At 40.0% G+C, this 23,939-nt stretch overlaps 1 protein-coding gene across 3 annotated transcripts in view; it reads left to right on the top strand.

Moving 5' to 3' along the window:
- Positions 1-21,541, top strand: part of taf2 (TAF2 RNA polymerase II, TATA box binding protein (TBP)-associated factor) — a 103,057-nt gene extending 81,516 nt beyond the window's left edge. For 2 of the 3 annotated variants that reach the window (XM_080193589.1, XM_080193591.1), the window contains 4 exons: positions 12,301-12,530; positions 14,505-14,657; positions 16,231-16,336; positions 18,291-21,541. In XM_080193589.1, coding sequence (XP_080049715.1) covers positions 12,301-12,530; positions 14,505-14,657; positions 16,231-16,336; positions 18,291-18,556 — 755 coding nt within the window. In that variant the 3' untranslated portion in view covers positions 18,557-21,541. The remainder of the gene's footprint in view (positions 1-12,300; positions 12,531-14,504; positions 14,658-16,230; positions 16,337-18,290) is intronic. The other variant, XM_080193590.1, reaches the window with a different exon arrangement.
- The last annotated feature ends 2,398 nt before the right edge of the window (positions 21,542-23,939 follow it).

Below are 23,939 nucleotides of genomic sequence, written 5' to 3'. Positions count from 1 at the left end.
CATCTGGTCCAGTTTAAGCGTACACTAACGACGTGAAGCACTAGGCTATTCTCGAAACAACCAAGAGCAGCCCTCATACGACCCATCGCATGTATGCCCCTTGTTGGACAACAAAGCGTTAGATAGAATGCCGAGGAGATTTACCAGAATGTTGTCTGGGCTGGAAAGTTTTAGTCATGAAGAAAAATTGGATAGACTGGGGTTGTTTTCCTTGGAGCAGGGGATATTGATATTATTGAGGGACATTATTGAGGCACATAGATGGAGTAGACAGGAAGAAACTTTTTCCCTTTATGGAAGGATCAATGAGTAGGGGCATATTTAAGGCAAGGGGGAGGAGGTCTAGAAGGGATATGGAAAAACATTTTTTCATCCAAAGGGTAGTGTAAGATTCGGAGTAACTGCCTGAAAGAGTGGTGGAGGTAGAGATCCTCATAACTTGTAAAGAATATTTAGATGTGCACTTGAAATGCCAAGGCATGCAAGGTTATGGGCCAAAGTGCTGGAAAATGGGATTTGAATAGTTAGTTGGTTTGTCTTTGACTGGCACAGGCAGGATGGTCCAGAGGGATTTTTTTCTGTGTTGTATATCTCTGTGACTCTGACATTTATCTGGAACCATGTAGTTTCATGGCATCAGGTCAAAAAGATGGGCAAGGAAATCTGTGCTGATTACTACCTATCGCCCTCACTTAACTGATGAATCCTTCATGTTGAATATCCCTTGGAAGAAGTACTAGGATAGATAACAAGGGCACAGAATGTACTCTGGGTAGGGGACTTTAATGTCCATTACCATGAGTGGCTCGATTGCGACCACTCATAGCCAAGCTGTCTGAGTCCTGAAGGGCATACATCTGCCAGACTGGGCTTGCAGAGTTGACAAGTAAACTGGAAAGAAAATACTCCAGGACATCATCACAAGTCTATCTGTCACAGATACTCTTGTCCATGTCACTGTTTGTAGGAGTGACTACACAAAACCCTTGTGGAGATGAAGTTCTGTTTCTCACTGCGGGCACCCTCTACTGCATTGTGTAACACTACCACTGAGCTAAATGAAATAGACTCAGAACACCATGAATCACTGTGGCCCATTAGCAACAGCAGAACTGTATTCAACCGTGATCTGTACTCGTGGCCCAGCGTATCCCCATTGTGCCATTACCATCAAGCCAAGAGACCAACCCTGGTTCAGTGTGGAGTGGAGAAAGGCATTGCAGGAGCAGCACCAGACATATCTGAAATGTGGTGTAACCTGGTGAAGCAACAACGTAGACTGCATATATACTAAACAGTAGAAGCAGCAAGTGCTTGACAGAGCTAAGTGATCCCATAAACAATGGGTCAGATCAAAGCTCTGGAGTTCTGCCTTATCAAGTTTGTGAATGGTGATTAATAATTAAGCAACTAACCAGAGGAGGAGGCTACAAAAATATCCCATCCTCAATGATGGGGGAAACCCAGCAGTCAGTGTGAAAGGCAGGGCTGAAGCAATTGCAACCATCTTCAGCCAGAAGAAGCGAGTAAAGACCCATCTTGGCCTCCTCATGAGGCCCCCACCATCATAAATGCCATCCTTCAGTCAATTCCATTAATTCTCTTTGATATCAAGAAATGGCTGAAGATACGGGATATAGCAAATACTTTGGGCCCTGACAACATCCCAGCAGTACCACAGGAGACTTGTGGTCAAGAATTACTCATGTTCTTATCTAAACTTTTCCAGTACAGCTACAATGCTGGCTTCTATGTGAAAATTGCTCAAATATGATCTTCTCCACAAGAGCAAGGTAAATTCAATTTGGTCAATTATTACCCAACAGTCTATTTTCAATCATCAGCAAAGTTATCATCAAGTGCCACTTAACAACAGCTTGACCACTGATGCTCAGTTTGGGTTTTGCCAGAACTACTTGGCTCTGACCTCATTAAAGAACCCCAGCAAAATTGAAGTCAATGGGAATTGGGGAAATCTCCCCACAGGCTGGAGACAATAGGAGAGCAAAGGTTTTGGTCATTTGGAAGCCAATTATCTCAATCCCAGGAAATTGCTTCAGGAGTATCTTCAACTGATTCATCAATGACATTCCCTTGAACATAAAGCCAAAAGTGGAAATGTTTGCTGATAATTGTATAATGCACAATATTCAGTATCATTTGCAACTCTTCAGATACTGAAGCAGTCCATGTTTTTTTTTTGTTTTTCTTCCAATTCAGTCAAATCAAGTCCAATTCAGAGTCTCAACAAGTTGAGACATTCCCGATCCAAGCTGACAGGACAGGGCTCTCACCTCCTGTCTTGGGCTTGATCTGCATGGTCCAAGCTGATTGTAGTAGACATAGCTCCTCCTCCAAGGCTTGATCTCATTTGCATCTTAGCCAAAAAGCCAAGATGTTGCTTTTAAAAATTGCTTCAAATGAAGCTAAAATGTAACCTAATGACTTCAACCAAGCACAGCATGTTGATACTACACTTGATCTTAGCCAAAAGGCTGAGAGCAGCAAGACCTGGACAACATTGAGGCTGGGCTGATCAGTGGTAAATAATATTCACACCATGCGAGTGCGAAGCAAAGACTATCTCCAACAAGGGAGAATCCAACCATTGTCCCTCAACATTCAGTGGCATTAAATCTGAATCTTCCACCAACAACAACGTGGGGATCCAGTGGACCAGAAATTTAACTGGTAAACTACACAGGTAAACATGATGGATATAGGAACAGTTATGAGGCTCACCGCTTATTCCCTATAGCCTGTCCATTATCTGCAAGACGCAAGTCAGAACTGTGATAGGATAAATTTGTCTTGTATGGTTAAGTGCAGCTCCTACAGCACCCAAGAAAAACAACACCATCCAGAGCAAAGCAAACCCCTTGATTGGCGTATCATCCATCACTTCAATGTTAATTCCCTCAACCATTGGTGCAGCAGTGAATGCCATCTGAAGTTGCATGGCAGGCATTTGCCAAGGCTGTTTTAAAAGTACCTTCCAAACCAGTGATATCTACTACTAGAACAGCGATTGGTAACCTGGGCTAGTGAATGAGCTGCATGAGTAGCCATCCCTCCATCTCAGTGAGCTGCAAGTTGGAAATCGGGCATGTTCACTAACTATGATTTTATAAGATTAAATACATTTACTGTGTGTCCAATATTTCATAATAAGCTATGGAAAATGCCTAATCATTCATATATTAATCAAACTTCCATCAACTTCAGATGATAAAAGCAAAAATATTTACATTTACTTAACAACAGTGTGCTTTGGAAATAGGAATGCATGTCTCTCTTGATCAATGTTGTGTTCAATCAGCATATCTTGTGCCCGTATTCTACATACATATCACTTGAGCAATACCAGTAAGAAGAAAATAATATGGACAGAAGCCAGCAGAACCTGGCAACCCTACATGTGGGCAGTGGTCAAGAAAATGTCTTGCAGCCCACAAGCTGCAGGCTGCCTATCGCAGATCTAGAAGGACAAAAGAAATAGAAACATAGAAATATCACAACCTTCAAATTCCCATCTAAGCCACAAACCATCCTGACTTGTAACTTGCCCTTCCTTTAATGTTGTTGGGTCAAAGTCCTGGAACTCCATCAAACATCATTTGATTGCACCTGTACCCCATGGATTGCAGCAGTTCCAACAGCTAGCTTACCATCCTCTGCTCAAAGACAATGAGGGATGGGCAACAAATGCTGACTTTGTCAGTGATGCTCACATTCCAAGAACAGATGAAAGAAAATCTCTGTTGACTGTTAGATGTTGTGACTTAACAGGTAGGGCAAATATCGTTTGTTTATGAGAGATATGGCTGAAGGATTTGTGTGCGCTAGCAATAAAAACTAGCACTTTACAAAAATGGAGAAGGAAAGCTTCCAAAACTCCAACTGTGTATAAGTTGCAAAGAATTATGTTACTTGAAACAAGCTCCATAACATATCTTGGGAGTAATGATAATAACTAGGCTCCAGTTTAAGTTTCTGTGATCATCTCAGCCTTGAAATGTTTCTGCCTTGTAACACAATCCAGACTTTGTGTTATCCTATATACAGGGCTATGAAGTTTCGTTCTGCACAGAAAATAAGTGGCACAGCTGGAATTTATCAAGGCCTCTTGATCTGTGTTGTGATTATAGCTGCACAAAGTCTTCCAACAATACTATTGCACTGTTTCACAATTCTTGGCTAATGAACAGAGCACTGCATATTAACTTCATTATTTTTATGGTGTCTTGCAGTAAAGCTGTTCTTTTGTGACAAGATTTGATGAGTCGAAAAATTATTGGGAGAATGGTAACTTGCTCTTTGAACTTACTAATTGAACTTAAACATTTTCACCACTGAACATACTTCCTGCTCAAGTGTTTTTGTGTATGCTGTTTTTATCAAAACAAACTTGGTGAAAGTGCTGTTCATCAGTAATCAAAACTATTTAAAAAAATGCAAGTGCATATTGAAGTAGTTGGCTCTATAATTTATTACCTATGTAATTTAATGTAAAGATTACAACTCAGATCAAAAATATTCAATGAAAGCTATATTTGGACAAATTGTAGCACGATTGTAAGCATTGGAGATGTAAAAATATAATTTTATGGTCATGAGTTAATCTTTGAAGTTTCATTCCAAAATTAATTTTTCAAGCTGTTGTTGTTACGACTAGCCCAGGTGGGGTTCCCTAAGAGCTACTGATCTGGGTGAGGCCCCTTGATTTGTCACTCTCTGGCTGAAATACCCTCCAAGTATCTCAAACCTGGGTTGAGGAGGGATCACTGGCTTCTAGTCTTTATTCAGTCCACTGCTAGCAACAAACGATTAATTTAACAAAATTTCCTTTCCCTGGAATGCCTTTTCCAGACTCAATTGTAATGTTTAAAAAGGAGCCAATTTAACCAGGAATTCTTGAGTCAAGATGGAGTAATTTTATTAACAACTAAAAGGTAAAGAGAAATGGTAAAACACATGCATCTGTAGTCGTACAGATAGAGATAAGAATTGAGTCCAATAGGAAGTAAATACAAAAAAAATTATAGGGAAGAATCCTTGAATTATGAGGAGTAGATGATGGTATGTTGTGGCTATTACAATTGTTTTGGATATAGTTGGCTTCTGCTGACAACATTGATTCTTCAGTTCAGATGTCTAGCATTAGTTTGGTAGAGATTTTAGTTCTTTTCCAGCTATAACCTTCTGCTGGCTTATCAATTTTTATGGAAAGAGAGAGTTTTAGATGTTCCTGCAAAAGCTGGCTATTGTATTTTCTTCAGTGTGACAAAATTTCTCAGCACACAGACCACCAAACAGGCTGGTAGTTGGCAAGCTCTTAACCCCCAGCTTTGTGTATTCCAATCGGGTCCGAATGTAGTAGTCTGCTTAGGCCATTATGCCTAGGTTTTGGAGGCGAGAGGGCCATAAGATCGCTTTGCCTTTATTGGTGGTGATAATTGATCTTTGTGGTTTTACAAGTAACTTGCCTGGAAGTACAGGGAGAGGTAGCATTGTTTCTTAAAGAAACTCCTGTAATCATTCCTGCTAGTGACTAGTTTACAGTCTCCGCCATCTTTGGTGTCGATATCCATTAAAAAGAAATACAACTCCGATCTTTGTAAAGTCCAAAGTTTCCTTGTATAATTCCAGGGTTTTTTCTCCATTGTCGTAACACTGTCAAATATGGAGGGAAATTGGGCTCAGTAGTGTGCCTTTCGAGTGCCAGAGTGGGGTCTGCAGCACATGCATTTGTGACATGAAGCGTGCTGGGCTTCATATGGGTGGCATTTGTGTGTATTTACTAAATGTCAATAAAAATTATGCAGAGCAGGAAAATTGTGTTAGTCAGCACACAAAGCTGAAGTGATGGCACTGCTGCCATTTTGCAGCTCAGTAAAAAGTCTGACAACACCAGGTTTTAATCCAACCGATTTATTTGATAGTAAACGCACAAGCTTTCGGGGTTAGTCCCTTCGTCAGGTGAATCGAAGGGACTAACCCCGAAAGCTTGTGCGTTTACTATCAAATAAATCGGTTGGATTAAAACCTGGTGTTGTCAGACTTTTTACTGTGTTAACGCCGGCATACCCACATCATTTTGCAGCTCAGCAGTCCAGCTGGCATTTTCTCTTGAGTTTGCACAACTGAACATGTATAAGCAACAGGAAGGAATCCCCAACAGCACTATGTATAGAGATGATCAACTACTTAAAGGTTAGTTGTTGGTTGATTTCTTGCTGTTGCAAGAAACCTATATATAAAATATATATATTTTTGGCATTTTCCATAGCTGTTCAAAAATCCACCGTGTGTTATGGCAGGTGCTAAAGCACCTTTTGCTGACTCTAGGCTTCTGTGCAAACCAGTTGTTCCCAGACCTGGTTGCATTAGTCCCTCTTCCTCTTGGAATACACCATGACTAGGTGAATGAATAGAGGTTAAAGTTGCTAGGCAATGCAGAAGGGAGAGAAGGCTCTCAGCAGAGATCATATCTGCTGAGGGTCTTCAGGGAAGAATTCTCCCAACTTAAATTTCAGTGAGAAACCAAGGCAGGGTCAAGACTGTAATGACTGTGAAAGTGACCGTGCCAATGAATTTTATGTATTTGGCTATTCCTAGGCTGTTAATGGTGATATTAGCAACATGTCGCAATTTTTTGTTACAATTACATTAAGCTGAGGCTTTCTAATCAGAGAGCTAACTTACTTTAATTTTCTGTTGTCAGAAGCAGATGGAACAAGCATGAGGGTTTTCTCAAATTGCAGATTTCTCCATGTTCAGGGAACTGTTGACTGTATGCACATTGTTTTGTTCATTCAGGTTGGTGCCTAGCACCCTGACAGCGGTCATGTGATACTCTGTGGCCACCTGCTGTGCCAATTACATTTCAACCACCATGACAAATTAACTGGTGCATACTGAGTGACAAAGGCTATCAGTGATTCCTTTTTGCAACTGAAGAAAATGGTGGAAATACTCAACAGATCTGGCAGCATCTGTGGAGAAAGAAACAGAAGTTAGCATCTGTCATCTTTCACTTGCTCAAAACTTAGTACATTTCTAACATTTTCTGGATCTGATGAAAGATGGAAGAACATAAAGAAACGTGTGTGGAGGGCAAGAAAAATTAATGACAATTTCATGATACAGGGCCAAAGAAGGCCATAATGGGACCAATAAAGAGACAAAAAATGTGTCTAGAGGAGGTGTGGATGGCATGGTTGGCATCCAAACACAAAGGAAAGAAGAGAGAAGTGAAGGGGAAAAGCCTTAACCAGCAAAGAAACACAAAATAACGTGGGGCAGAGGTTATGGTAAAAACTTATAGAGCTCTGTCCAGAAGGTTGTGAAGTGCCCAGTTGAAAAATGGGGTACTGTTCCTCCAGCTCGAGTACCGCTTCATCAGAATACAGTAGCAGGTCAAAGACAGAAAGGACAGAGTAGGAACTGAGTAGAGAATTAAAATGGCAGGCAGCTCGAACCTTGAGGGGATGGCCCACATCATGGACTGAACAGACGTATTCATGAAAGCAGTCACTCAGCCAATGTTTAATCTTCCCCGTATAGAAGAAACCACATCGTGAGCAGCAGTTGCTTTATATTAAACTGAAAGAAATGGAAGTAAATCACTGTTTCACTTCAAAGTAGTGGCTGGGACCTTGAAGTTTCACTGACATCGTCATCCTCTTGATCGCAATACAAAAGTGAATTTGTAAACTTTGCCACTTTGCATACAAACATGAACTAAGTCACCATTGCACATTCCCTTCGCTTCTGTCTTTTGTGTGACTTTGCATAGGTGTACTAGAAAGGCAGTGGCTGCAGCATGGCTGACTTCTAGTGAATGAGACTGCAGATGGCCATGGAGAGCAACTTCAAGCAGCCTGCACTAGTTCAATAATAGCAACAGTCTGGGCTGGGAAGGACAGCAGTGCAATGATGGTTGTCATCACCTTTTGTGAGGATAGCAGCTTGTGCTTCGTGGAACCACTGCCACTCCCTTGTGGTGCTCAGCAACCTAGCAGTCAGTTGGCGGATAGATTGCTGGACTGCACCATTTTCATATGTAATCATGATAGCAGCCAACTGAGCTTGCATTACAGAAAACCGAGCTTGTATGATAGCAATCCGACTTATGGTGGAGACAACTTATGCTGCACTGGAAGCTGATTTGTTGGCCTTGAACACTGTGTCATAGTTGGGTCTGCAAGTGCACTAATGGAACTGGCTTTCATTTCTTCCATGCTGGAAAGGATGAGCTCCAAGTTGTGCACAGAGCCCTGTGCCATGGTCCTCAACTTTAAGCACAGGTTTTATGTCAGACTTCCCAACACAACTTTGTTGTGTATACCCATCAGCTGCCTTCTGTAGCCTGCTCCATCAAAGGCCCCTGCAGTAGAACCTGTCTGTAACCTTGCTTATCTGTACTATCCTTACCTCTGTGCACTTGTACCCCATGTTTCACCATATGCAGATCTATTCTTTAATTTAAGATAATTGTAGTAAACACAGAAATATAGAACAGTACAGCACAGTACAGGTCCTTTGGCCCTCGATGTTGTGCCGAGCTTTTTCCGAAACCAAGATCAAGCTATCCCACTCACTATCATTCTAGTGTGCTCCATGTGCCTGTCCAATAACTGCTTGAAAGTTCCTAAAGTGTCCAACTCCACTATCACAGCAGGCAGTCCATTCCACACCCAACCACTCTCTGAGTAAAGAACCTACCTCAGACATCCCTCCTACATCTCCCACCGTGAACCTTATAGCTATGCCCCCTCGTAACAGCTACATCTACCTGAGGAAATGGTCTCTGAATGTCCACTCTATCTATTCCCCTCATCATCTTATAAACCTCTATCAAGTCGCCTCTCATCCTCCTCCGCTCTAAAGAGAAAAGCCCTAGCTCCCTCAACCTTTCCTCATAAGATCTACCCTGCAAACCAGGCAGCATCCTTTGCACGCTCTCCAATGCATCCTCATCCTTTTTATAGTGAGGTGACCAGAACTGCGCACAGTATTCCAAATGTGGTCTCACCAAGGTCCTGTACAGTTGCAGCATAACTCCACGGCTCTTAACCTCTAACCCCTGTTAATAAACACTAACACACTATAGACCACCTTCATGGCTTTATCCACTTGAGTGGCAACCTTCAGAGATCTGTGGATATGAACCCCAAGATCACTCTGTTCCTCCACATTCCTCAGAACCCTGCCATTGACGCTGTAATCCGCATTCAAATTTGTCCTACCAAAATGAATCACCTCGCACTTATCAGGGTTAAACTCTGTCTGCTGTTTTTTGGCTCAGCTCTGCATCCTATCAATGTCTCTTTGCAGCCTATAACAGCCCTCCACCTCATCCCCTACTCCACCAATCTTGGTGTCGTCAGCAAATTTACTGACCCACCCTTCAATCCTCTTCTCCAAGTAATTGATAAAAATCACAAATAGCAGAGGATCCAGCATTGATCCCTGTGGTACATTGCTGGTAAGTGGTCTCCAGTCTGAAAATTTTCCATCCACCACCACCCTCTGTCTTCTATGAGATAGCCTGTTACTTATTCAATCGGCCAAATTTCCCTCTATCCCACACCTGCTTACTTTCTTCATGAGCCTACCATGGGGAGCCTTATCAAACACCTTACTAAAATAAGTATTAGTAGTATTGATATCTGAGCTGGTGACCGAGTCAATTGACAATGTATTGTGTTGGTTTTCCTCCATTGCCTAATCAGGTTGCATTTCTTGGACATCTGAAAGGACAATACACAAAGAAAAGGGGAAAATAAGAGATAGCTATACCATCTGCACCTTGTAAATTAGAAGAGATTGTGCGATAAAATGGAATTTGGATTTGAGGAGAATTGTGTATGTGCATGCCTTCAGTGGTCTGAGCTTTGCTGCTGCCCATGGCCTCAGCAGTGGCACTTAGAATAATGGCCTGCACCATTTCCTCCATGAGCTCTCTGAAGTTAGTCTTTGGTTCTCCTGCAGAGAAGGGAAAAAAAATTTTAAAAAAGTGAAGTGTATCAGTGAGGGTAGTGCAATCTGTTTTAGTGATGTAATTGACATGATAGGATAGATGGCAATGTGTGCAAGCTGTGAGGTGCAGGTGCGAATGAGGTGCATGTTCAATATGGTGCTGATTGAGGTGAGTAATGGGTTTGTGGTGATTTGAGCAGTAACTGAAGCTGGGGGTGTGGTTGGTATAGTTGTTGAGATATGGCATTTGAAGATGCATTCATGGCCTTGATCATTCATGTGAGGCTTTAAAGCATTTTGCTGCAGTATGGAGGTGGACTCCTGGCATTAACCTCCCCAGCTATTTGTTTCCACTGCCTTTTCTCACATTAGACACAGGAGAGCTCGACTTGTTTCCACCTCCTGCATCAACACAACAAATGGACATTGTGATGCCACATACACATTTTTTGGGACTTTCCAATTTAGTTTCCATCCTGCTTTTAATGGATTGTATCATAAACCGAAGCTATGTCGATAGTACTGGTAATTTTCCTATGTCATTTTTTTACATTACGAACATTGATAGAATCATGGAAAACATAACCAGCTTAATATTTTCTTTAAAAATGAGAAGATCATCTCTGGAGTCCTCTGACGATGTGTTAATCTCTTTCTGTATATTCCAGCCTTTTGTGACATTTGTGAGCATTGGGGTAGACTGCCAGAAAAATGCTTATGATAATTTGCCCTGTTTCTCAACTGCATTTCACAGTTGTGTGACTGCCTGTCTGACTGGGCACAATATGAAGTCGTACGTAAATCAATGTCCATTGGAAATACCAAACCCTTGTTGTTGGACTCAGTTATAAACTTTGCTCCTTCCTCACTTATTGTGCTTCCATGTGCTCAGGTTTCGCAAAATTTTGCTGATTTCCCCACCCCCAGCCCCTCCCCTCCCCACCCCCAGCCCCTCCCCTCCCCAGCCCCTCCCCTCCCCTCCCCTCCCCACCCCTCTCCTCTCCCCCCCCCCCCCCCCATTTCATTCATGAGATGTGGGTTTCACCAGCATTTATTGATCATCCCTGATTGCCCTTGGACTGAGAGGCTTGCTAGGCCATTTTAGAGGGCATTTAAGAGTCAGCCACATTGTTGTAGTTCTGGAGTCATGCAAGTCAGACCAGGATGCCTGATTTTCTTCCCTAAATGATATTAGGTGAACCAGATGGGTTTTTATAACAAAAAACATTGTTTCATGATTATCATTACACTTTTAATTGTGTTTGTTTTTATTGTATTCAAATTTCCATGATGGGATTCAAACTCGGGTGCCCAGAGCATTACCCTGGGTCTCTAAGTGACTAGTCCAGTGACAATGCTACTGCACCACCACTATCTCCCCTGACTGACTGGAATATCATTTGTCTTTACTCTGTCTCTCCAATATTGTACTTACTGCCTTCCCATTTCCAGAAAATTGTCCAAAACTATATCTACCTGTATCTGTGTAGCCTCTCACTATCTGTAATCCTGATTTTGTAAAACTGCATTGGTTTCCCCCTCCAAATACCTACATGGCTTTGCTTCACCCTGTGTTGTCAACTTCCTCAGCTGACATCCCATCTTGCAGCCAATGGTCTTTCAGCCATCTTTCATTTCTGCAAAGTATTAATATAAAAGGTTTAAAAATATAACCCGTGAGTGGGTTTGTGGAGATGTAGACTGTGAAAGTAAATCTTGAGCAATTTGTAAATATCTGAAACTCTTGTAATTTTCAATTATTTCAATACTTATATTGCACTGTGTTCATTGTGAAATATATATAATTTTAACTTTATAAATGTTTCTATCCTTCTTTGGGTTATCATTATCTATTGTGAGTATTAGCTGCAAGTTTGCTGTGCGTTCTTGACATTTATATAAGGTGATTAATACATGAGCAGTGATAGGATTTATTGAAAAAATACATTAGGCAATTGTCAAGGAAAAAATAAATAGAGGATTAAAATATAAATGTTAAAGATATGTGCAATTTCATTTGGGCAACATGGTAAGATCTATATATCTGGGCTCAAAATATAGGAAACGAGCATCAAGACCACCTCTGATTTAAGACTCTATTTATATCTATTTTGTAACAACAGCCTAGGTGAGGACAGCAGCAGGTGGGATCTATTTTCTTCACACAATAAGCTCCAACTTTATTGCTAGCACCCATCATGCTCTCATTACTTGCAATTTATGTCTTGTGTGTTTCAATTGAAATAAATTATATCTGTTTTGAAAATTAGTGTTGTAACTGATGAAAAGCATTAACATTTTGAAATTCAATTTAAGGAACTTCCCATGACTGGCGACTTCGCTGTGATGCTGTGGATGTCTACTATACTTTGTTTGGCCTCAGCAGACCTTCTTGCCTTCCTCTACCAGAGCTAGGTCTTGTCCTCAACTTAAAGGAAAAGAAGACAGTGCTAAATCCTATTATTATTCCTGAGACGGGAGTATGTGGACAAGAGACTGCAGGCAATGCAAGTGTGCATGGATTAATGTCTGGCTTTCAGATTAATGTAAGCAAATAATGATATTTTCTAGCAATTTTGACATATATTTTTAATTCCATGGGCCCATGGTAGTCCCTGACAAGGTTAAAAAATCTGACAACACCAGGTTTAAGCAGACAGTCCCTGACAAGGCCAGCATTTGTTGCCCATTCCTGATTGACTCATTCAGTTCAAAGGTAATTATATTATGAGTCACCTGTAGGGCAGACCAGGTGAAGACAGCAGATTTTTTTCCTGAAGGACATTAGCGAACAGCATTTGATTATAGTTGTCATGGTCATGGCTTTATATTCTAGATTTAGTGATTGAATTTAAATTCCACCAACTTCCATGATGGGATTTGAACGAGTGCCACCTGAGCATTCACCTAGGTCTCTGGGTGACTAATCTGACATGAGGCCACCATCTCCCATAATTCAGTTTATATAAATTGTATTCACTTTGCGCCCTGTACTCCCCAAACTACATTGTCCCATGTTCCAACATTATCTTACATTTGTAATTCTGAGCCTTACGTTCAAACCCCTCCCTCTCTCTCTGTAATCTCCCCCAATCCTACAACCCTCAAATCATTGCATTCATCCAAATTCTGACCTTTTGCTCATGCCCAGTTTGTTCAGTCCATGATCTGCAGCCCTACCTCCACTTGTCTAGGCTCTTAAATTCTGAATTTCCCTTAATCTCTTTCCTTTTAATAGGGATGTGAAATCGTCCCTTTTTGACCAAGTTTTTCTCCTGCTACCTTACCTGGCTTGATGTCAAATTTTGTTTGAAAACACTTCTGTAAAGTATCTTCGTACATTTTGCTACATTAGAAGTCCTATATTCAAGTTGTTGATGAATATATATTTTTAAATGATCAAATATTAAGTATTTCATTACTGTGAGCTTCCTACATTAATATCTCTATTCCATTATTAGGTAGCAGCCGACACAGCGAAGAGCAGCATTTTCAATTATTTCATTCACCTTCTCTTCCTCCACTCCTGGAAAAGAAAACTTATTTTGATATGTTTCATTTAGAATTTTGAGAATTATGGATATCCCTAAAGATGCTGGCCAACCATGATTCAGTCACCCTGATCCTTAAATTCAAGTAGTTTTCATTCAATACTGGGCTAAGTAAAATGTTTAAAAACACATAAAAGTTAAAAAAAAATTAAAACATACAAGTTTGAAGGGTGATCATTTTCCGGATAATAGAGGTCTGTTAAAAACAGTTCAATTGTTCTACCTTGAATTTTTTAAGTGGGTGAGAATAATGGCATTAATGTGATTAAGCTGGTTTTCCTGTGAGAAATGTACACAGAAGCTCTAAACTTGGAACAATATTATTTTTAAATGCCATCTTTTTCCTTAATATCTTATTGGTTAAGAAATTATCTGGGCCCAAATATCTTGTTGTACCCAATGTGACTAGTTCTCACTTTCCAAAATTGCCGTTCAACTAAATTTCAATGCGAGGGGCAAAGCAAAAAAAACTTGATTGGTCACAGTATGCTTTGGGACATAGAGATGTGAAAGATGCTACTTGTGTTCTTCCTTTTGTTATCATATAGCAACTGCGTTATAAAATGGTAAGGAAATTCTTCAGTTTTGTTTTCTCTTTGATATCAGTCTTTTGTTTCATAGCAGCTCTCCACCTTTTTCTTCCAGAGACTTGAGCACATACCTCGGCTGATAACTCCAGTGGGTTATCTGATGTACCATCATTCAGATAGCTGTCTGCCCCTCCTGCCCACTCAAGTGAATGTAAAAGATCCCTTGACCATGTTTACCCATCAACCTCATAATTTAAAGGCAAATTAGCTGGTCATTTATTACATTTTACTTTGTGGGACCTTGTGATGTGCAGAGTGACCGGTCTGTTTGCCTTCATTGTAGAAATGAATAACTTTGGAAGTACCTTATTGGCAGTTGAGAATATTTTGAGGCCATGAAAGGTACTATGTAAATACAAGTTTATTTTTTCTTTCCCAGGAAGAGGAGCATCTTGCCAAGGACTCAGTGTCCTCTGGGTCTGGAGTTCAGCAGGGCATAAAGAGAAAAGCTGAGACCCCACTTGGTTCCCCGCTGGAACCCGGACAGGTTCTGGAGAAGGATGAAGATAACAAGGTTAAACTTAAAATCAAAGTAAGGAGGTTCTTTTAAATTGATTGCAAATGCAGTTTCTGGAAAATAGAGCAACACTTCATTTAATTGCAATAAAAACAGAAATTGCTGGAAACGACCTGGCAGGTAAGGCTGTGCGGAGAATGACAGAGCCAACCTTTCAAATCACTTGAATTTCCATTAAAACTGGAAGAAGTTAGAGATGAACAGCTTTTAAACAAGTATAGAAAAGGACAAGAACAAGAAAGAGGTCTGTGCTAGGTGGACGGCAAAAACAATTAATAAAATTTCAAAAGGTTCAAGGCACATTAGAACAGAATAGCAATGGGTCAGGAAGCAGGAAAAATATAACTAAGGAACTTCCTATGGATCAGGGAGGGGTGGTGGATGAAAGGCAAGTAGACAGAGAATGTGGAAAGCACCTTACCGGCTGTTTATCGATGGAGGCTGTAAAGCAGCCATTCAGTATCACCACCATTTCTTATCCAAGAGAAAATAGAAATAGTGGTTAATTCTAAGTTGCACAGAGAATGTAAAGGGCCTAATAAAAATACGAGACCTAGAACTTGCCTTGTGCTTTATTGGAATAGTATTGGAGTTGAAGGATAGGTGTCAGACTGGAATGAAGAATTAAAATGGCTGGATGGAAGCAATGGATCATACTTGAATGGTGATTGCTTTACTGAATAGCTTAATCAGCATTTGGCCTCCCCCAATGTGGAGGAGAATACATTGTGAGCAGTGAATAGAGTATACTAAGTTGAAGTAAGTGCAAAGTGTAGGAGGAGTGTGGGAGGGGAGCAGATATTTGCTGTTTAGGTTGGGTGTCAGGAGAAATGTAATTTGTGCGGGTATTTTAAGATTTCGGCATATGGAATGAATAGTCAGTTAAAAATGTCACTTTATATCCTCTCTGCAGCATTTTTGACGCCTAGCTTTGTACCATCAGTGAACTTGGATACACTACCTTGGTCCTCTCATTTAAGTAATTGATATGAAATGTAAATAGCTGAGGACCAGGTGCTGATCCTACTTGTTTCAGCCTCCCAACCTGAAAACATTGCATTTATTCCAGTGCAGTTTTTCATCCGTTAACAAATCCTCAGCTCAAGTTCTAACATATTACCTCCAAATCTAAATGCATAATCTTTTGCAATAATCTCTTATGTGACACTGACCAAATGCCTTTTGAAAGCCCTAATATACTACAGCCATTGGTTTCCCCTTGTTTATCTCTGCTAGTTACACCCTCAAAAAGCTGCAGTAGGTTAGTGAAGGATAATTTCCCTTGCATAAAAGCCATATTGATGTTAGTTGTATTATTTTTCTAATGCCTTGCCCCTAGTAGTAGATTATAATTTTTTCCCTGTTACTAATGTTAGGTCAATTGACCTACAGGAAAGAATAAGTCTGAGAAGACAAGATTGGGGCAGAAGTTAATTTATCACCCTAATTGCTTTGTTTGTGTAAAATGAACAGATTCCTACAACAAATATAAAATGATTAAGTATTAGCCATTTGTTCTAACTTAATAAAAATACAGAGTGACATTTGTGCCTCATGCAAAAATCTTTGTGCTGAATTTTTATTTTAGTTTTCTAATTCTCAAGAAGATGAAGAGATTGACATGGATTCTGTTCACGATAGTCAAGCTTTTATTTATCACCAGCTGAATATACTTGAACGACCATCCACTCCAGGTAAGAGAGAGCTGAAGAAATTGATGTATTATATGTGGGAAAAGGGAACCAAGTATGTTCAGGGTTGCAATAAGTTGATGTAGGTTTGTGTGACTGCGTTTTTATTGTCTCTACTGAATGAGTAGTTCAGTCACAATGAAGTGAGTATCTACTGGTCACTCCAGTAAGATACAAGACTGGTGCTTGTGGAACTGAATCCCAGCAATGAGTCAAAACTGCCAGGAGAGGACAAAGATAGGGAAAAGGCAGCAATTTTAAAAAGCTACATCTAATTAAATACAGATTGAATGGATTGCACAATCTTCTGCACATTAAAATTGTATTTTGAGGTCAGCATATAATTGGTAAAACATAACACATATTTTAAAATCAGTTGTCTTTAGACCAAGATCTTGAGCAACTTATATTTGGAATATATTTATGATATAAGAACATAAGAACATAAGAAATAGGAGCAGGAGTAGGCCATCTGGCCCTTCGAGCCTGCCCCGCCATTCAATAAGATCATGGCTGATCTGTCGTGGCTCAGTTCCACTTTCCCGCCCTCTCCCCATAACCCTTAATCCCCTCTCTTATCAAAAACCCATCAACCCGCTTCTTAAAAATATTTAGCGAGGCAGCCTCCACCACTTCAACGGGCAGAGAATTCCAGAGATTCACCACCCTTTGAGTGAAGAAGTTCCTCCTCAACTCCGTTCTGAACCGCCCCCCCTTTATCTTGAGGCTGTGCCCCCTAGTCCTACTGTCTTTTTTGAGCGGGAAGAGTCTTTCCACCTCTATCCTATCCATCCCATTCATCATCTTATACGTCTCAATGAGATCTCCCCTCATTCTTCTAAACTCTAACGAGTACAAGCCTAGTTTATTCAGCCTCTCCTCATAGCTCAACCCCCTCAACTCCGGTATCAGCCTAGTAAACCTCCTCTGCACTCCCTCCAAGGCCAAAATATCCTTGCGCAGGTGCGGCGCCCAAAACTGCACACAGTACTCCAGCTGCGGCCTCACCAATGCCCTATACAGCTGCAGCAAGACCTCCCTACTTTTATATTCAATCCCCCTCGCTATGAAGGCCAGCATCCCATTCGCCTTCCTGACCACCTGCTGCACCTGCAAGATGGGTTTTTGCGACTCATGCACAAGGACCCCGAGGTCCCTCTGCACCGTCGCCTGCTGCAGTTTTTCGCCCCGTAAGTAATAGTCCTTCCTACCATTCTTCCGACCAAAGTGGACCACCTCACACTTGCCAACATTAAATTCCATTTGCCATTTCCTGGCCCATTCGCCCAGCCTATCTAGATCCTTCTGCAGACTCTCCACACCCTCCGCACAATTTGCCTTTCCCCCAATCTTGGTGTCATCAGCAAATTTCGACACCCTACACTCGGTTCCCTCCTCCAGATCATCTATATAAATGGTAAATAGCTGAGGCCCCAGCACCGACCCCTGGGGCACCCCACTAGTCACCAATATGAACAATGAAGTTCCTTTCCAATAATTATACCTCAACTGAATTACCCGTTGTCATTTTGAATGAATTCACTCTCTCCCAATCTCCGCCCAACACAAAGCATTGTAGACCAGCTGAAATTTTCAATGGGCTCCTAAAATTGCTGTTAAACCAGTCACAGGAAGTTATGTGGAAACATAAGTTGAAATCTTCTCTGATTGTTCATTCTTAATTTCCAAAATATAAAAAAGCAGGGGATTTAAACATTATCTGTTTGAAGTTTGGTTCTATGCAGTTTCCATTTAAATGTGGTGGTTTTCATCTACTGCATAAAGTATACCTCAACTAAACATTGTATGTCTGCAGGTTTGTATATATATGTGTTGTATATTACATTGAATGTGAGTATGATACATATGCACAAACTCTCACAAAACTATTTATATATGTATATTGCACATAAATAGAAAGCAGTATTGGTTTAAAAATTGTATGCCATTTTCATAGGAAAAGAGACACCAGCCATAGAAAATGCCTTGATTTCTATGCCAGCTGCTCCACTTCCTTCACTTGGCAAAGAATCCAGCTCATCGAGACATGGGGAACATCACCATCACCATCATCATGAACACAAGAAAAAGAAGAAGAAACATAAACACAAGCACAAGCATAAACACAAACATGATGGGAAAGACAAAGAAAAAGACATGTTTACTTTTACCAGCAGTCCTGCCAGTGGGCGGTCTCTAAACTCTCCATCAATTTCAGACTGAATTATATGGTGAACCAGCTAAGCAGCCCAGCATATCATGCATTTTCAAAAGTAAAAGACAATGTGAAGCAAAAAAGCCCACCACTGCTCCTTTTTGCCGAATTGCAGTTTCCAGGGCAAGTAACCAAAACCCCCATCACTAATGTTTATTCTATTTGTACAAATGGAATATGAACCTCATTCTACTTATTCCATATGTTTAGCCAACTTAAATTCACAACTACCTGATTCTTCAAACTGACATTTCTTGTTTTAGTGAAACTGCTTAAAATCAGCTTCCTGCCATTGCTCCAATTACTCTATGTAAGCACATCTTTCTGTCACATCTGCTTTTCTAGTAGAATCCTGCGTTATATTACCATTCCGTATCCTCTTTTGTGCTTGTTCAGAATTTGAAGTTGGGAATTGGGGGAGAACAATAGTTGTTCACAGTAAAACCTCGTATATAACGGATGTAACCAAAATTTACCATGCATGCAGAAAATGTAAGAGCCTGAAAATCCTGAAGTCTGCCCTGCCAATGCAAATCAGCATCTTGGTTTAGATTACAGCTGAGCCTTATGGGGCATATGATGAGTGGAATTCCTAGGATAGTCCAGGACACCCCCATTTTACAAACTTGATGTAGAGAGTGGGTGAGGAAGGAAGCAGGGCAGAACTTGAAAAAATGGTAAGATGGAGTGGGATCCAGGTGGGCCCAAGTTGTATTTCATTTTTTGATTCCCTGGAGAGCCGTGCATCCCAGTCTTACAATGGGGCTTGTTGAACTTCTGCGCTGTAGGTTGACATTGCCACTAGTGTTATACGGGACACTTATATGGGCCTAATGGCCCATCCCCTCCATGATTTAATTGGAAGTTATTTTTAGAATGTTCACCGGTTGCAGCTGGTTATTTTGTCATTAGTTGCTAGTTATATATAATTACAAATTTCATTTGTGATATTCTGTTAACTAATGATGGCACTGGTTATTTTAGTTGCACCAAAGTGCTTCTGGTACAAGGCATTTTAATAGAAAAAGATTGTTTGTATTGCATTTACTCGTTTTATATACTGCACTGTTGGGTATTTGTAACAAAATGTTTGTCTTTAGTTATTATAGTATCTGTTATGAAAGTAAGTCAGTTTTTCCTTTCCTGATTGTAAAATGTCTTCTTCCTCATTGCTCAAGTGCCTTTTCTTCATTAGATTTGTGTTTTTTCTTATTTGGAATAGTTTATTTTCAGCATTTGCTATTACAAATCATTTTGCACAATTTTCTCTTCAGTTATATTCCTCAGAAATGATCCTCATCATAGTACAGTGAAAATATTGCCTGATCACATTACAGCAAAAGAATCCTTCTCTGCTACAGCCACAGCAATAGTTCCTCACTTAACATACCAGAGTGCTTTTGAAACTATAAAAGCCACAAATCCAAGTTAACCTGACTTTACACAATAGAAATAAGCAAACCACATTGCAAGGTTCCCTATCAAGTCACTGAACTTCCTTTAGCCTTCAACTTGGCTACCAGGCTAGCCTGTAATTCCCAGATATCTGGGACTACCAAGTTCTAGCTTGCACTGTGCCACCTTAACAGATGTGTGCTAAAAGTGAGTAGGCTGTGGAATTAGTAACTTACAATGGCAGTGACTTAAGTTTCTACATAGCTCATTAATTATCAGAATGTGGGTTATTTGGCAATGGGCTCTAGTCTAGACGACACATGAGAAATCATAGGAGATGTAATAGATTAAGTATTTTTCATTTTTGTAGATGCAGTACTTATTGACTTGCTATATTTTAATATAGCTAATAATATTGCTTAATTTCTACATTATAATGTTTTTACACAGCTCTGCCAGTTTAGGTCTAGATGTACACAGTGGTGCGTTTAAAATACTGCAAATCATTGCGTTTCTATTTGTTGTCGCAGCAGTAAAGACATTTACCAGGTAAACCTAGGAAAGACAAAAAGCTGCAACCTTTTACAGGTTTCTGCTCAGAAAAATACCTAACTTTGTAATCATTTCCTTGTACAGACAGATTTTGGAAATGTAAATAAACTAGCAGTTTCAGTATATAATTTTAAGAAACTAGTGCATTTATTTAGTATATTACTATACAGTTGTTTATGTGATGGGTATTAAAACTCATGCAGTAAATGTAATTAATCAAAATCTCAGCTTTTAAAAAATTAACAATGGTTTTCATATTTCTGCCTATAGAAGTAGGGCATCCAGGTTGTGAATTTTATTTTGAAAATGTGTGTACTTTCTTGTTTACAATTCTGATGTAATGCTCCTACAAAAATCACCAAGTATTATTTCTAAACTAGTTTTTAAAATATTTGATATTTGGTGCAACATTTTTGAATGTTACTTGTGTAGTGTTGGGTTCTGATTGATAATGAAATCAAAACTAATTTAAAAATAGCGGACATTGATGTAACAAATATCTAATCTGTTAATGCAAGTTTACAGACAGATTATCCTGTAATACCTTTTGTGTCACCAAGGATTAAAACCATGTTACTATTTTGCTGTATTTGTATACTCTCACCTGAAAAGTATCTAATTTAGAAAGTATAGTTTCAAAGACCTTGTCAGCTTTAGAAAGCTCTGTCCTCCTCCAATTTGCCTTTGAAGTTGAACTGCTAAATCTTCAGGTTTCAAAATTTGTCCCATATTTATTTAGAACAAAAGGATACATTAGTCTGGGCTGGTACCAGATCTTAGGCACCAAAACTTGCACATTTATTGAAAAAGAAATGCTGTGACAAAAGTGAAAGTCTAAGATTTAGCATGGCTTCTTCCATCATGATACATAAGATGTTTAAAAATCACATGCCTGTGTTGGTTTGTTTTGATGCCACTGATTTTAATTTTATCTCAGCCAAGTGCCCAAAGGATGGGTTAATTCAAATACGAACATTTTGTGGATTTCTGCGATCATGTGTTTGGTAGTTTTATTTTTTAAATAAAAATGTAGTTATTTAAATTTGTTTCACTGGATGATCTGGGTTTTTTCCCCCCTCGACCGCACTGTTTTGAATTGAATGGTGTCACGTTTGTTTGAGCAGTGAAGTGAAATGCTTCCATGGACCAAAAAACCCTGTCTGTATAGTTTAGCTCAGGGATTGTGTTGAATAGCTGTTTATTTTCTTGAAAAAAAGATTGAAGGTTTAATAACTTGTAAAATATGTTTTGTCATTTACTTATTCTTTTACACTACAACCTAACTTATTATCCAGGAAATGCAGCATTGTGTTGTGCTGTCTTCCAAAGTTGAGGAACAGCATGTGAGAGTTTATGATAAAACCAGAAAGCCAAAATAAAGTGGATGATTGTTGCAATCCCTAATGATTCAGCAAATTTACATAACTGAGCCAACATTAAGTTTATTTATTAGTGTCACAAATAGGCTTACATTAACACTGTGATGAAGTTAGAACTCTAATGTGCAGAGGAGGACTCACCTACAGAATCGACCTAAAACAAAGGGTAAAAGAGCATTTTATTCAAATTGTAAAAATCAAGTTACCACTGGATTAAGAACATTAGAGAAATTTAAACGGATGTAAGTAAGGAAATCAAACATGATGCTGATGTAGGCAGTTTGACATAAGGAAGTATGAAATAGTATACTTGGGATACAGGAATGGGAGAAAAATTGAATGGGGAAATGGTATGGGGTAGATGAATAAAGGAATTCATGGGGCAATGTGCATAAATTATTAAAGCCTTCCTTACATTTGCATTAAGCAATAAGAAAGACTAAATGGATGTCAGCAATTTACACTTGCACAGTTTCATTACTGTTACAAAGCATCCCATATACATACATACAGGAAAAAGATGGGCATTGTGCTAAATAAGATGATTTAAGAACTTAGTTCTTTGATGGGTTTCAATGAGAAGCTTCAATAAGAAGGAACTGGAAGGACCTTGGGTAAATTCTAGAGAGTAAGACATAACTATAAGGTTCATGATAGGAGATATAGGAGGGATGTCCGAGGTAGATTCCTCACTCAGAGTGGTTGGGGTGTGGAATACATTGCCTGCTGTGATAGTGGAGTCAGACACTTTAGGAATTTTCAAGTGGTTATTGGATAGGCACATGGAGCACACCAGAATGATAGGGAGTGGAATAGCTTGGTCTTGGGTTTGGACATAGCTCGGTACAACATTAAGGACTGAAGGGCCTGTACTGTGCTGTACTGTTCTATGTTTCTATCTATGAAAGACTTGTTGCTGAACAATCATGTGCTGAAAGAAAGGAAAAATGCGCAAAGGACAAGTTTGAGGTTATGGGATTAGAGAAGGTTATTGAAAGGATAGACAGTGGCCAGGGATGGGATTAAAGCCAATAGCAAGAGCATAATTCTTCATAGATTTTTGTAAAATCAAGGACTTGGATTTTGTCCCAAGTGGAACTATGGGCAACAAGAGTCTACTACTGGCTCCAGTACATCCGAATTTCTTTAGTCCAGAGGGTGTTCTGCTCTTGGAGATTCTCCTTAAATATACTCTGCCAAGTCGTCTTTGGCTGGTTCTATTGTCTTCCTGGTGGTCTCAATTCAGCTGCCTCTCTGTATATCCAATAGATGAAATACTTGTCCTGCCAACTTCCACAGTCTCTGCCAGGATGTCCCACAGACACCTCGAACCAGTCCTCTATAGCACTTCTTTGTTGGTGACGTCATCTCTCCATGTGATGCTCAGGATCTTAAATGGGCTGTGCTGGTGACAGATATCCAACTTGTGTACTCTCTCCCATGTCTTAATGGCATAGATTGCAGTGCATGCTACTATGGCCATGTAGAGTCATAGCTTCATGGCCCTGTTGATGGTATTGGATGCCTAGATTGTGTGGAGTATTGGAAACCCAATGCTGCTTTGTTGATTGTTGTGTGGGCATCGATCTCCACGTCGCCTTTCCTGGATGAAGGGAGAAGTGGCCGACATCATCTGTGTTTGTTATCTAATGGTGAGATTGCCTTGTTGCCATGCAGACATCATTGTCTTGGTCTCTCACAGCTAATGTGTGGATGAACATTGGCGCAGCTGCTATCAAGTGGTGCAAGCGTTGGAGCACATGCAATAGCTCCGCATTCCCCCATGACGGCAAGAACAATTTGCGGTAATGCTGATGCAATCAGCAAACTTTCATGTTGTAATACTTCAATTAGTCAAACTTACCACAGCATCATGAAAAATATGGATAGACCCATGGCTGCCTGGATTGAAGACCAGAACCAGTACAATGCTGATATGACGTCCATTCAAACAAAGGCTAAAAGCTCGTATGATAATTTGAAGAAGTGTGAGAGTTCACAGTTTATGGTTGGTATGAACATTTTGAGAAACATTGTTATTTGCTAAAGCAGCTGATTATTTCTC

Source organism: Carcharhinus amblyrhynchos, chromosome 8 (assembly GCF_965287045.1).
Source record: "Carcharhinus amblyrhynchos chromosome 8, sCarAmb.v2.hapA, whole genome shotgun sequence".
In the NCBI taxonomy this organism is placed as follows: domain Eukaryota; kingdom Metazoa; phylum Chordata; class Chondrichthyes; order Carcharhiniformes; family Carcharhinidae; genus Carcharhinus; species Carcharhinus amblyrhynchos.
Note: the sequence above shows the minus strand (reverse complement) of the source record. Positions and strands in the feature narration are given on the sequence as shown.